Below are 14,159 nucleotides of genomic sequence, written 5' to 3'. Positions count from 1 at the left end.
ATGCCACATGGTGAAACATGTTGGGAAAGCTGATGCTACATGATATATATATATATATATATATATATATTGCCTCTTCTGGTCGGGGGTTGCTTTCTTGGGTCAGACAGCAGCTACCTGTGACGTCTAGATGGAGGACAACTCTTTATATCTGTTCGTCCTCGTCTGCATCATCTGTTACTGGCAGCCGGATGTACACAGTGTGAGGAGTGAGAACAGCGCCATACACTAGGTAGTGGCCATTGTCAGTACTGCAGCTCTGCTCCCATGGAAGTAAATGTGATCTGAGCTGCAGAACATCTGACTACCACCAGAGCTGCTAACAGGTGTCAGACCCCCATGTATCTGAAATTAAGGACTTTTCCTTAAAGATAGGTCATGAATAAGAAATTAGCGCATACCCCTTTATAGCAGCGGACCCCAACCTTTCTGTGCAGAGCGACTCACAAACGTCACCATCTGGAGACCATCGCTTCATAGTACGCTGCCAGCTTGATGCACCAGATCTAGCAGACAGTTACAAGCCGCACGTCTAGGGCCCACAAGTCGCAGGTTGGAGACCCCCACATTATAGTGATGGAAACTAGAGACCTGCCATCCTACATCCGAGTGCGGCAGAACGATGAACACACATCACTAATACAAGCTCCGCACAGCTGGATCGCGGCTCTCAGGACGACGTTCTGGGGCTTCTTTTCATTCAGAATATAATAAAGGATACACAATGTATGTGACAGAGGGGAGAGGCCGGGGAATAGTGGGGGGACAGGTGGATTAGTCGGGCAGCAGAGTGTAGGATAGATTGGAGGGGTGCGAGAGTGCTAGAGAGGAGTCCAGAGAGTAGGAGGTTGCAGTAGTCGAGGTGCGAGATGATGAGGGCATGGACTAGTGTTTTTGTGGTGTCGCGGTCAAGGAAAGCACGGATCCGGGAAATGTTTTTGAGTTGGAATCAGCAAGAGGAGGAAAGGGATTAGATATGTGGCTTGAAAGAGAGGGCAGAGTCGAGGATCACCCCGAGGCACCGAGCACGCGGGACTGGGGAAAGTGAGCAGCCTCTGACATTGATGGATAGGTCTGGTGGAGGGGTAGAATGAGGAGGGGGAAAGATGATGAATTCTGCTTTATCCATGTCCAGTTTTAGAAAGCGAGCAGAAAAGAAGGCCGAGATAGCAGACAGACAGTGTGGGATTTTGATGAGGAAGGAGGTGAGGTCAGATCCGGATAGGTAGATCTGCGTGTCATCGGCTTAGAGATGATATTGTAAACCGTGGGATTCTATGAGCTGTCCCAGGCGCAGGTGTAGATGGAGAAGAGTAGGGGTCCTAGGACTGAGCCTTGGGGAACACTGACAGACAAGGGGCGAGGTGAGGAGGTGGTGTGGGAGAGGGAGACATGAGGTTAGATATGACGAGATCCAGGATAGGGCCAAGTCTGTGATGCCAAGAGATGAGAGAATCTGTAGTAATAGGGAATGGTCCACAGTGTCAAAGGCAGAAGACAGGTCCAGGAGAATAAGGACAGAGTAGTGTAGAAGGCAGAGGACAGGTCCAGGAGAAGGAGGACAGAGTAGTCTAGAAGGCAGAAGACAGGTCCAGGAGGAGGAGGACAGAGTAGTGTAGAAGGCAGAGGACAGGTCCAGGAGGATGAGGAGGACAGAGTAGTGTAGAAGGCAGAGGACAGGTCCAGGAGGAGGAGGACAGAGTAATGTAGAAGGCAGAGGACAGGTCCAGGAGAAGGAGGACAGAGTAGTGTAGTAGGCAGAGGACAGGTCCAGGAGGAGGAGGACAGAGTAGTGTCGCTTGCTCTTGGCGGTTAATACGTCATTGGTGACCTCAGTCAGGGCAGTTTCAGTTGAGTGATGTGTTTGGAAGCCAGATTGTAAGCGGTCAAAGAGGGAGCAGGAGGAGAGGTGGGAGGACAGTTCAAGATGGACGTGTTGTTCCAGTAGTGTCCAGCAATGTCTCAATTATTGGGCTGCTTGCTGTAGTGTTATCAGCAGATTATCACTAGACACGGCTATGTAGTCCTCCACATTCATGTGTTCTGTATAACCCCGCCCCACCAGTGATTGGCAGCTTTCTCTGTATAACCTCGCCCTCAACACAGGTTGGCAACTTTCTGCCTATACACAGTGTACACAGAAAACTGGCAATCACTTCTGTGGGTTATACAGAGAAAGCTGCCAATCACTGGTGGGGACGGGGTTATACAGAACACATGAATGTGGAGGACTACATAGCCGTGTCTAGTGATAATCTGCTGATAACACTACAGCAAGCAGCCCAATAATTTACACATTGCTGGAAGCAGTGTCTCTGCCTCTACGTCAGGCTGCTCTCAAATTAGAGGGCAAAAACCTGCGGACATATTCCCTTTTGAAGAACGGGTTGTCTGTATATTGTGACATCGCTGTGATGTGATGGATCTGATTGTTTCCTACAGATTCTATGAGGACAGATGATAACCAGGATCCCATGAGGACGGATGATAACCAGGATCCCATGAGGACGGATGATAACCAGGATCCCATGAGGACGGATGATAACCAGGATCCCATGAGGACGGATGATAACCAGGATCCCATGAGGACGGATGATAACCAGGATCCCATGAGGACGGATGATAACCAGGATCCCATGAGGACGGATGATAACCAGGATCCCATGAGGACGGATGATAACCAGGATCCTAGGAGGACGGATGAGGATCAGAGGTACATAAATGTCTATCGGATCCAGACAATAAAAAGCTAGAGAATATTTAGCACAAGTTGTTAGAAGAGAAAATATTATGTGACAAGAATAATCACTGTTTTACTTCTATTTATCGACCATCAGTCCGGCACACTTAGGCTATGTGCACACGTTGCGGATTTGTTGCTGATCTGCAGCGTTTTTTCTATGCAGAATTACACCAAATCTGCAAAGTATTGCTCAAGCAATGTTAATCAATGGGAATCCAGAATTGGTGTGCACATAGTTACATAGTTACATAGTTATTAAGGTTGAAGGAAGACTATATGTCCATCCAGTTCAACCCATAGCCTAACCTAACATGCCCTAACATGTTGATCCAGAGGAAGGCAAAAAAAACCCAAGTGGCAAAGAGTAAGCTCCACATTGGGGAAAAAAATTCCTTCCCGACTCCACATACGGCAATCAGACTAGTTCCCTGGATCAACGCCCTATCAAGGAATCTAGTGTATATACCCTGTAACATTATACTTTTCCAGAAATGTATCCAGTCCCCTCTTAAATTTAAGTAATGAATCACTCATTACAACATCATACGGCAGAGAGTTCCATAGTCTCACTGCTCTTACAGTAAAGAATCCGCGTCTGTTATTATGCTTAAACCTTTTTTCCTCCAACCGCAGAGGATGCCCCCTTGTCCCTGTTTCAGGTCTATGATTAAAAAGATCATCAGAAAGGTCTTTGTACTGTCCCCTCATATATTTATACATTAAAATAAGATCACCCCTTAGTCTTCGTTTTTCCAAACTAAATAGCCCCAAGTGTAATAACCTATCTTGGTATTGCAGACCCCCCAGTCCTCTAATAACCTTGGTCGCTCTTCTCTGCACCTGCTCCAGTTCAGCTATGTCTTTCTTAAACACCGGAGACCAGAACTGTGCACAGTATTCTAAGTGTGGTCGAACTAGTGACTTGTATAGAGGTAAAATTATATTCTCCTCATGAGCATCTATGCCTCTTTTAATGCATCCCATTATTTTATTTGCCTTTGTAGCCGCTACCTGACACTGGCCACTGAATTTAAGTTTGTCATCCACCCATACACCCAGGTCTTTTTCATTGACGGTTTTGCCCAGAGTTTTAGAATTAAGCACATAATTATACATCTTATTACTTCTACCCAAGTGCATGACCTTACATTTATCCCCATTAAAGCTCATTTGCCATTTATCAGCCCAAGCTTCTAGTTTACATAAATCATCCTGTAATATAAAATTGTCCTCTTCTGTATTGATTACCCTGCAGAGTTTAGTGTCATCTGCAAATATTGAAATTCTACTCTGAATGCCCCCTACAAGGTCATTAATAAATATGTTAAAAAGTAGAGGGCCCAATACTGACCCCTGTGGTACCCCACTGCTAACCGCTACCCAGTCCGAGTGTGCTCCATTAATAACCACCCTTTGTTTCCTATCCCTGAGCCAGCTCTTAACCCACTTGCACATATTTTCCCCTATCCCCATTATTCTCATTTTATGTATCAACCTTTTGTGTGGCACCGTATCAAAAGCTTTTGAAAAGTCCATATACACTACATCCACTGGTTTCCCTTGGTCCAATCCGGAACTTACCTCTTCATAGAAACTGATCAAATTAGTCTGATATGAACGGTCCCTAGTAAACCCGTGCTGATACTGGGTCATGAGGTTATTCCTCTTCAGATACTCCAGTATAGCATCCCTTAGAATGCCCTCCAGGATTTTACCCACAGTAGAGGTTAAGCTTACTGGCCTATAATTTCCGAGTTCAGTTTTTGTTCCCTTTTTGAATATTGGCACCACATTTGCTATACGCCAGTCCTGTGGCACAGACCCTGTTATTATGGAGTCTTTAAAGATTAAAAATAATGGTCTATCAATGACTGTACTTAATTCCTGCAGTACTCGAGGGTGTATCCCATCCGGGCCCGGAGATTTGTCAATTTTAGTGATTTTTAGACGCCGCCGCACTTCCTGCTGGGTTAAGCAGGTGACATTTAATTGGGAATTTTTATCACTAGACATTTTGTCTGCCATGGGATTTTCTTGTGTAAATACTGATGAAAAAAAGTCATTTAGCATATTGGCTTTTTCCTCATCCTCATCCACCATCTCACCCAGACTATTTTTAAGGGGGCCAACACTATCATTTTTTAGTTTCTTACTATTTATGTAGTTAAAGAATATTTTAGGATTATTTTTACTCTCTCTGGCAATGAGTCTCTCTGTCTCAATCTTTGCTGCCTTGATTTGCTTTTTACAGAATTTATTTAATTTTCTGTATTTATTTAATGCCTCCTCACTACCTACTTCCTTTAATTCTCTAAATGCTTTCTTTTTGCCACTTATTGCGCCCCTTACAGCTCTATTTAGCCATATTGGTTTCCTCCTATTTCTAGTATGTTTATTCCCATACGGTATATACTGTGCACAGGTCCTATCCAGGATGCTAATAAACGTCTCCCATTTTCTTTGTGTATTTTTGTGTCTCAGGATATCGTCCCAGTTAATTGCACCAAGATCCTCTCTCATCCGTTGGAAATTTGCCCTCCTGAAGTTTAGTGTCCTTGTAACCCCTCTACTACACATCTTTTTAAAGGATACATGAAAACTTATTATTTTGTGATCGCTATTTCCCAAGTGACCCCCAACCCTTATATTTGATATGCGGTCTGGCCTGTTGGTTAATATTATGTCTAGTAGTGCCCCCCTTCTTGTTGGGTCCTGAACCAGTTGTGAAAGGTAATTGTCTCTCATAATTGTCAAAAACCGATTACCTTTGCTGGAACTGCAGGTTTCTGTTCCCCAATCTATTTCAGGGTAGTTGAAGTCCCCCATAATAATGACTTCTCCTTGAGTCGCAGCTTCATCTATTTGCTTTACGAGGATATTCTCCATTGCTTCCATTATTTTTGGAGATTTATAACAAACCCCTATCAGTAATTTATTATTTTTTCCCCCTCCCCTTATCTCCACCCACAGGGATTCTACATTTTCATTAAATTCACCTATATTATCGCGCAGGATGGGTTTTAAGGATGATTTTACATATAGACACACCCCTCCCCCTCGCTTATCTGTACGGTCATTTCTGAACAGGCTATAGCCCTGCAAGTTAACAGCCCAGTCATGGCTCTCATCCAGCCACGTTTCAGATATCCCCACCATGTCATAATTACGCTCCAACAACATTAGTTCTAATTCATCCATTTTGTTGGCGATGCTTCTGGCATTAGTATACATGCACTTTATGTTCCTCTCTGTACTTCTATTTCTTAAATTATTAACTGTTCTGACCGCACCCCCCATGCCACCGCCACCCCCAACTTCCTTATTTGTGCCCAGGTCTCTGTCTGCACTATCTTCCCCTCCTATAAAATGAATACCCTCCCCCCCAATTCCTAGTTTAAACACTCCTCCAACCTTCTAGCCATTCTCTCCCCCAGCACAGCTGCACCCTCCCCATTGAGGTGCAACCCGTCCCTAGCGTAGAGCCTGTAGCCAACTGAAAAGTCGGCCCAGTTCTGCAGGAACCCAAACCCCTCCTTCCTACACCAATTCTTGAGCCACTTATTAACCTCCCTAATCTCCCGTTGCCTCTCTGGCGTGGCACGTGGTACCGGCAGTATTTCGGAAAATACCACATTGGAGGTCCTTGCTTTCAGCTTGCAGCCTAAATCCCTGAAATCATCTTTAAGGACCTTCCACCTACCTCTAACTTTGTCATTAGTGCCAATGTGCACCATGACCGCTGGGTCCTCACCAGCCCCTCCCAGTAATCTGTCCACCCGATCAGCGATGTGTCGGACTCGAGCGCCAGGTAGGCAGCACACCGTTCGACGATCCCTGTCTTTGTGACAGATTGCCCTATCTGTTCCCCTAATAATTGAGTCGCCCACTACCAGCACCTGTCTGGCCTGCCCTGCTCTCCTATTTCCCTCCTTACTGGAGCAGTCACTCCTCCGGCTTTCAGAGGACATGCCTGGCTGCAGCAGTGCTACCCCTGTACTGGCACCCCCCTCATCTGCCAACTTAGCAAACTTATTGGGGTGTGCCAGGTCAGGACTAGCCTCCCTGGCACTCTTCCCTCTACCCCGCTTCCTAACTGTCACCCAGCTTGCTACGTCATTGTCCTGCAGCTCCATCCCACCATCCCCCCCCTCATCTGTCCCATTGAGCGTCTGCTCCGTGAGCAGAAGACTCCTCTCCATATTGTCAATGGATCGCAGTGTTGCCAGCTGCACATTTAGAGTCAGAATCTGGGTTTCCAAATGCACAACGTGCTCACATCTCGCACAGCAGTATGCACCCTCGATCGGCTGCTCAAGGACTGCATACATGTGGCAAGATGTGCACTGGATGGCATTAACAATCGTGGAGCACATTTCCTAATGGGGATTGCACCAGACAGAACAGTTCAATAAAAAAAATAAAAATAAATACAAAGTATTAATAAAAATCAGACAGCAATTTAGTAATTCCTCCCTTGGAAACTCCCTGAATCCAAAGTCACTGAATCACAAGTCACACTTACCGCCGTCCACACTTACGCTCAGGCCACACTCAGCTCGCTCACACTCGCTCTGCTGAAGATTTATAGATTTTTTTTTTTTTTCTCTAGTTCCCCTCAACAGCAATCAACCTTGCTGTTCAAATGCACTTCCAAAAAGTGCTGCGGAAAATTCCATCCTGATTCACAGCGTTTTATTTTCCGCAACATGTCAATTATTTTTGTGGATCTGAAGCGCTTCTGCACCCATTGACTTCCATTGAGTCAGTCAAATCCGCAGCAAAACCATAGATGTAAAAAGGACTGCGGATCTGCCTGCCAAAAACACTGCAGAAAGGAAATGATGTCAGAAGGAGGAAGTGTGAGCGGAGAATATGTGTGTCTGTCTGTGTGCATTTATGTGTGCGTTTGTCTGCGGGTGTGTGTGTCTGTCTGTGTGTGTGTGTGTGTGAGTGTGTACCCAGGCGTCGTCTGATGGGACTACTACTCCCATCCGAATATGTCTGCTGTCACATATAATAGTGACAGCATGAGCTGATGATGGGAGAATTGTCTCATCATCCTGCGACTGTGTTCAATTGTGAAAAAAAAAAATATTTACATAATGACATACAATATACGTAATCACCAAACGCCTAATCCCAGACGCCCGCGTCTCCTGCAAACAATCAAAAATAATAAACTAACATATACTCCCTGTCCGCCGTAGTCCATTTAATACTAAGTGACGATCTCACATGTAGAACAGTCACATCTCGCTCTACCCGTCCACCAGCGAAACACTGACAGGAGGTAATCGCTTCTGTATAAGGGGGTTGACTGAAGCCACGAAATTTGAAATATGAAATCCGGTCTCCACTATGAGTGCGAACACGCTTCCGGTGGCCCCGCATTTACGGACATGCGACGCATCTTTTTAGAACGTAGCATGTCTGTATACTTGCAGCGACGCTCCATTGCTGCAAGGTATATCACAATGCCCTATGTATGGGGTGCGGAGATTCCGGATGTGTGCAATAAGCACATCCGGAATCACCACACGTATCGAAGGGGGCGGCGCTTTGGGAGGAGCGAGTTTTCCGTCATCATTACGGACCGTGGACACGCACCCTTACCGTGTATCTATAGACCCTCAGTTAGGCATATTTACCGTGTATCTATAGATCTCTCAATATCTTCCCTCACGTAATCGCCGGTCCTCCCAAGACCACCTCCTCTCCTCCACGCTTATTCGCTCCTCACCCAACCACCTCCAAGACTTCTCCAGAATATCCCCCATCCTCTGGAATTCTATGCCCCAACACGTCCGATTATCCACATTTGGATCCTTCAAAACAAACCTGAAAACCCATCTCTTCAAAGAAGCTTACAGCCTGTAAAGACCACACGGCCACCTCAACACCATCAGAGCTACTGCAACCCTCGACCTCCTGTCTCCTTCCCCACAATCCTGTAGAATGTAAGCCCGCAAGGGCAGGGTCCTCGCCCCTCTGTATCAGTCTGTCATTGTTAGTTTACTGTAAGTGATATCTGTAACTTGTATGTAACCCCTTCTCATGTACAGCACTATGGAATTCATGGTGCTATATAAATTAAATGATAATAATAATAATAATAATAATAATAATAATAATAGACCGTCAGTCCGGCACATTTACCGGGCATCTATAGTCTGTCAGCCCAGCAAACTTACCATGTATCTGTGGCGCCCCAGGGTCCTGGTCATCACAGTAATATTGCTTTCCTCACGGGGAGAGTGATGTTACGTTTGCAGGCAAGAAAGGATAACTGTCACCAGGTAACCACAAGCATGCAACACATTCACACTCCAGGCCACAAGGGGGAGCTTTTGATCCTATTTATTAGGTGACTCCCAACATATATATATTGTGGTTTTGGAGGGAAAGTAGTTAGTTCCTCAGACAGCGAGTGACTGCCAGACTGCAGACTAGAGAAGTATGAGGAGAGAGGGTTTATGGAGCTGTGTAAGCCACATTGCTGCAGCTCCTGGGAAGAGGCTATACAGAAAGCCGAAGGTATTGCAGTGAGCGTGCAGGAGAGCAAAGCACAGGAGAGGATACCAGAGAGAGACCAGCTACAAGCAGGCTGCCTCCTTCTGAGGTGCAGAAAACCGGTAGCCAGAACACCGAGGTTGTAAGGACCTCTACGACTTACATCAGAGACCGGCAGGACAGCTGAACTGTAAGTTACCTGTCCGCACCAATACCCAGGAGGCACGGTGGCACCCCTCAGAGCCCGGGGTGTGCTAGAGTCCCTATAAACCGCCTCAAGCCACCAGTCATATGGGTTACGTCCTATCCAATCTGGGGGACAGAGAGAGAGATAACATCTGTAAGGATCTTATGTGAAACCATAGGCAGTAAGGGACTACACCACCACGGCACAGGGGAAGGCTTTTATTTTCACCTGGATAAGGGGACTCTGGACTTGCCTCCAAGCCGGCCTGACCCTGCCTGCCCTGTGATCTGGTGCCCTGGACTGTGGCTGCTGAAATCAACTGTAAACAAGGTAAAGAGACTGCAAGCCTGTGTCCTCGCTCTTTACTGCACCTCTCACCATTTACCATCCATACGCCGGGAGCCCTGGGGATACACTTCACCTGTGGGAAGGTATACCATATAGCTGCCTTAACATCACCCCAGAGGACCCCTTAAAGCAGCGTCGGTCACAACTGACCGAATACCACAGGTGGCGTCATGAACATAAACTTTATCCCTTAAAAGACCTTTCCCTTTTACATGGGCGCCCAGGGTAACGGACCGGGTCGCCGCCATTACATCCCCCTGTGAAGTACTGGACCCGGTACCGAGTACCCCACGGCCCTGGCAGGCGATTCATCTTCGTAGTCCGTTAGTCTGGCACACTTACGGTGTATCTATAGTCCATCAGTCTGGCACACTTACCATGTATCTGTAAGGTACCGGAGGGCGGTAACCATGGACAAACTGCTCCTCCATCACTCCCTGGCACTTTACAGGAAAATCTTGTCCCAATCCCAATATGACGCTGAGTTTGGGTTGTGTGACAATCACTTGTAGGCCGCAGGCCTCTGGTGTCTTCCAGTCTCCATCTCCAGATGCCGCTGCACATAAATCAGGGGACTTCCAGTACGTTTCAGCACACAGAAGTTTACTGGACAGTTCCAGTTCATCAGATTGTAACACGCAGTATCGGGCGGCACACTTCTCATGTCTTGTTTCCTTAATACAGTACAATTTCAGCATTCCTATTCATTCCTCCTGGACAATCCCTACGTTTACTGATTTTTGTCAGCCTTTTGGATTTTCCGTCCAGTTCCGCACTACACATGAGATCCGTTACCTTCCCTCAGAGCTCCCACCAGGAATTTCAGGGCCAATGTTTTTGGGCCCCTATGAGACTGCACTCAGGCTCTACCCCAGCTCCTCCTCCACGCCTCGAACCTTCCACAGTCCCACCTCCACTTCTTCACTACGTCCTCACCAATCACACATTAACAGTTCCCATCAAACAGCAGATCACATACATAACCATACACTTGTTCCGCATGACAATGTGTCATTATACACAGGAGCTCTGTATATAGTGTCAGTGTGCAGGTAATACAGTGATCATCAGTGACATTATACACAGGAGCTTTGTATATAATGTACAGGTAATACAGTGGTGTGCGGTGACATTATGCACAGGACCTCTGTATATAGTGTTCAGGTAACACCGGAATCACCGTTGTCCTTATACACAGGAGCTCTGTACATAGTATACAGTGTATAGTGTCAGTGTACAGGTAACACACTGAGTCACTGGTGATGTCTGTAGTTGAAGTCCTTCATCTTTCCTTTTCTTTTTCATCCAGCGCAGACCGCCATCAATTCTTCGATCCAGGACTTGAAAATCACAGTTATTTAGAGCACATTCCCCCATTTTTACCCAACTTTTACACTGTGCCAGATAGAGAAAAAAAGCGACAGTGTCGCCCTGCACAGTAAGAGGACCTCCCCTTCACTGAAAATAGTATCCTCAAAAATAAAATACATCACAGCAGTAATAATATCTCTTAATCAGCCCCTACAGTAATAATTTCCCACATCCTGCTAATATATGTATTCCATTCTGGAGCCCACACGTCTCACTCCTGGCCCCTTGTGGTGTCTCTTTCCTGGCCTCATATGTTATCATCCTGCCCCCATGTCTCTCCACACTGCCATTATGTTGTCTCCATTCTGTTCTCATGTCTCTCTATACTGCCCCATGTCTAAACCAAACCGCATACCCAACTAAGGATCTCAATAATACAAATACAATAAAACAAGTTGGCCTGTGCAAAATTTTCGCACATTGGTTGTTGGGGGCGCAGGCAATTTCAGGAAAATCAAGCTGGTCAAATGTAAATGTATGTAATGAGATGATGAACACAGAGAGGTATGTGTCTCACTCATATATATATATATATATATATATATATATATATATACGGTAGACTGTATATATGTTTTCACAAATATTTGAGCCCATGGATCCATTATATGTCTATTTTGCAAGTGGTGAGTAAATCTCGCCATACGGATGTCACATGGAGGCTTACATGCAAGAAAATCGCAGCCTCGCACTGCACACGGATGACATACGGATCACTGTTCAGGGAACATTTCTGCGATTCTGGTCTGTGTAAAACGGACCGATTGTTTTATACGTTGTGTGTGACTCCAGCCTAAAGGAGATCCCTCAACATTAAACATAATGGTATTTTACTTACTGATCAGAAGGGGTCTGATTGTCAGGACCTTGCAAAAGAACAGGGGCAGCAGCATTTTTTCCCCCTCCACAGCATCACTGCCATCTATCTGCAGTGTAGGGAAGTGCAACCCAGCCCTATGTATGTGAACGGAGCAGCTCCCTGTACAGCAGTGCCTCATAGACAGTAAAAAAGATTAAGGAAAATTGACCCATAACTGAGCGTATTTACGCCATTGTATAATAATTGGGAATATCCCTTTCAAAAAATGTAATATCTGCAGATTATGTTACCTTTTTTGCCCTACGGTTGGATTTTTTTTTTTTAATTTTTGCAAGGTTGTTTCCACCAATCTCTCCCATCGGGAAGCAATGTACAGTCTGAGTTCTGTCAACACTGCAGTTTTTTACTTGGAACCAGAGGTGACTCCAGGTCACCAATAAGCTGCAAGGAAGGAAAATAGACTTTTCAATGACTGTCCAATAATATGGAAAATCTGATGGTTCAGAACCTGTCCGATCCCTTTTAGGCTGCATTCATTTATATCTTCACTTTTATAACTGAAGTCTTAAACAGGTAAAGTTTTACTTTTATTCTACTTCCACATATGTAGCAAATATTTCATACAGTGCCTTGCGAAAGTATTCGGCTCCTGGAACTTTTCAGCCTTTTCCCACATACCATGCTTCAAACAAAGATACCAAATGTCAATTTTTGGTGAAGAATCAACAACAACTGGAACACAATTGTGAAGTTGAACAAAATTTATTGGTTATTTTAAATTTTTGTGGAAATTCAAAAACTGAAAAGTTTATATGTGAACCGTTCCATTGTAGATTTTGCTTTATGTTTGGGATCATTGTCTTGTTGGAAGACAAATCTCTGTCCCAGTCTCAGGTCTTTTGCAGACTCCAACAGGTTTTCTTCAGGAATGGTCCTGTATTTGGCTCCATCCATCTCTCCTTCAATTTTAACCATCTTCCCTGTCCCTGCTGAAGAAAAGCAGGCCCAAACCATGATGCTGCCACCACCATGTTTGACAGTGGGGATGGTGTGTTCAGGGTGATGAGCTGTGTTGCCTTTACGCCAAACATATTCTTTGGCATTGTTGCCAAAAAGTTTGATTTTGGTTTCATATGACTAGAGCACCTTCTTGCACATGTTTGGTGTCTCCCAGGTGGCTTGTTGGAAACTTTAAACGACACTTTTTATGGATATCTTTGAGAAATGGCTTTCTTCTTGCCACTCTTCCATAAAGGCCAGATTTGTGCAGTGTACGACTGATTGTTGTCCTATGGACAGACTGTCCCACCTCAGCTGTAGATCTCTGCAGGTCATCCAGAGTGATCATGGGCCTCTCGGCTGCATCTCGGATCAGTCTTCTCCTTGTGTGAGATGAAAGTTTAGAGCTACGGCCGGGTCTTGGTAGATTTGCAGTGGTATGATACTCCTTCATTTTCAATATGATCGCTTGCACAGTGCTCCTTGGGATGTTTAAAATTTTGGAAATCATTTTGTATCCAAATCCGGCTTTAAACTTCTCCACAACAGTATCACGGACCTGCCTGTTGTGTTCCTTGGTCTTCATGATGCTCTCTGTGCTTCACACAGAACCCTGAGACTATCACAGAGCAGGTGCATTTATACTGAGACTTGATTACACACAGGTGGATTATATTTATCATCATTAGGCATTTAGGACAACATTGGATCATTCAGAGATCCACAACGAACTTCTGCACTGAAAGTAAAGGGGCCGAATAATATTGCACCCCCCACTTTTCAGTTTTTGAATTTCCACAAAAATTTAAAATAACCAATAAATTTCGTTCAACTTCACAATTGTGTTCCACTTGATTCTTCACCAAAAATTTACATTTGGTATCTTTATGTTTGAAGCATGATATGTGGGAAAAGGTTGAAAAGTTCCAGGGAGCTGAATACTTTCGCAAGGCACTGTATATATATATATATATATATATATATATATATATATATATATATATTGTAGTGCAGCGGTAGTACACGTACGCAGTGAAGAGGCAGTGACCCACAAAGTTCCAGCACTACGTCTCTTTCATGTGTTACTTCACACAGTCTATCCCTCACAAGTACATAGATTTTATGTTTAGTTCACATAAACATTGCACTACATAGTATACGGCATCTTCCTAATGACAGTC

General features: G+C 45.0%; 1 protein-coding gene across 3 annotated transcripts in view; it reads left to right on the top strand.

The window, feature by feature from the left end:
- Positions 1–14,159, top strand: part of LOC138672486 (uncharacterized) — a 429,950-nt gene that overhangs the window by 286,021 nt on the left and 129,770 nt on the right. Inside the window, exons 4-5 of one of the 3 annotated variants that reach the window (XM_069760501.1) lie at positions 2,443–2,713; positions 12,315–12,552. In XM_069760501.1, the coding sequence (XP_069616602.1) occupies positions 2,443–2,713; positions 12,315–12,360 (317 nt within the window). In that variant the 3' untranslated portion in view covers positions 12,361–12,552. Of the gene's footprint in view, positions 1–2,442; positions 2,714–12,314; positions 12,553–14,159 lie in introns of those variants that run through there. The other 2 variants (XM_069760504.1, XM_069760503.1) reach the window with 2 other exon arrangements.

Source organism: Ranitomeya imitator, chromosome 3 (genome assembly GCF_032444005.1).
Source record: "Ranitomeya imitator isolate aRanImi1 chromosome 3, aRanImi1.pri, whole genome shotgun sequence".
In the NCBI taxonomy this organism is placed as follows: domain Eukaryota; kingdom Metazoa; phylum Chordata; class Amphibia; order Anura; family Dendrobatidae; genus Ranitomeya; species Ranitomeya imitator.
This window is presented reverse-complemented; position numbering and strand designations above follow the sequence as displayed.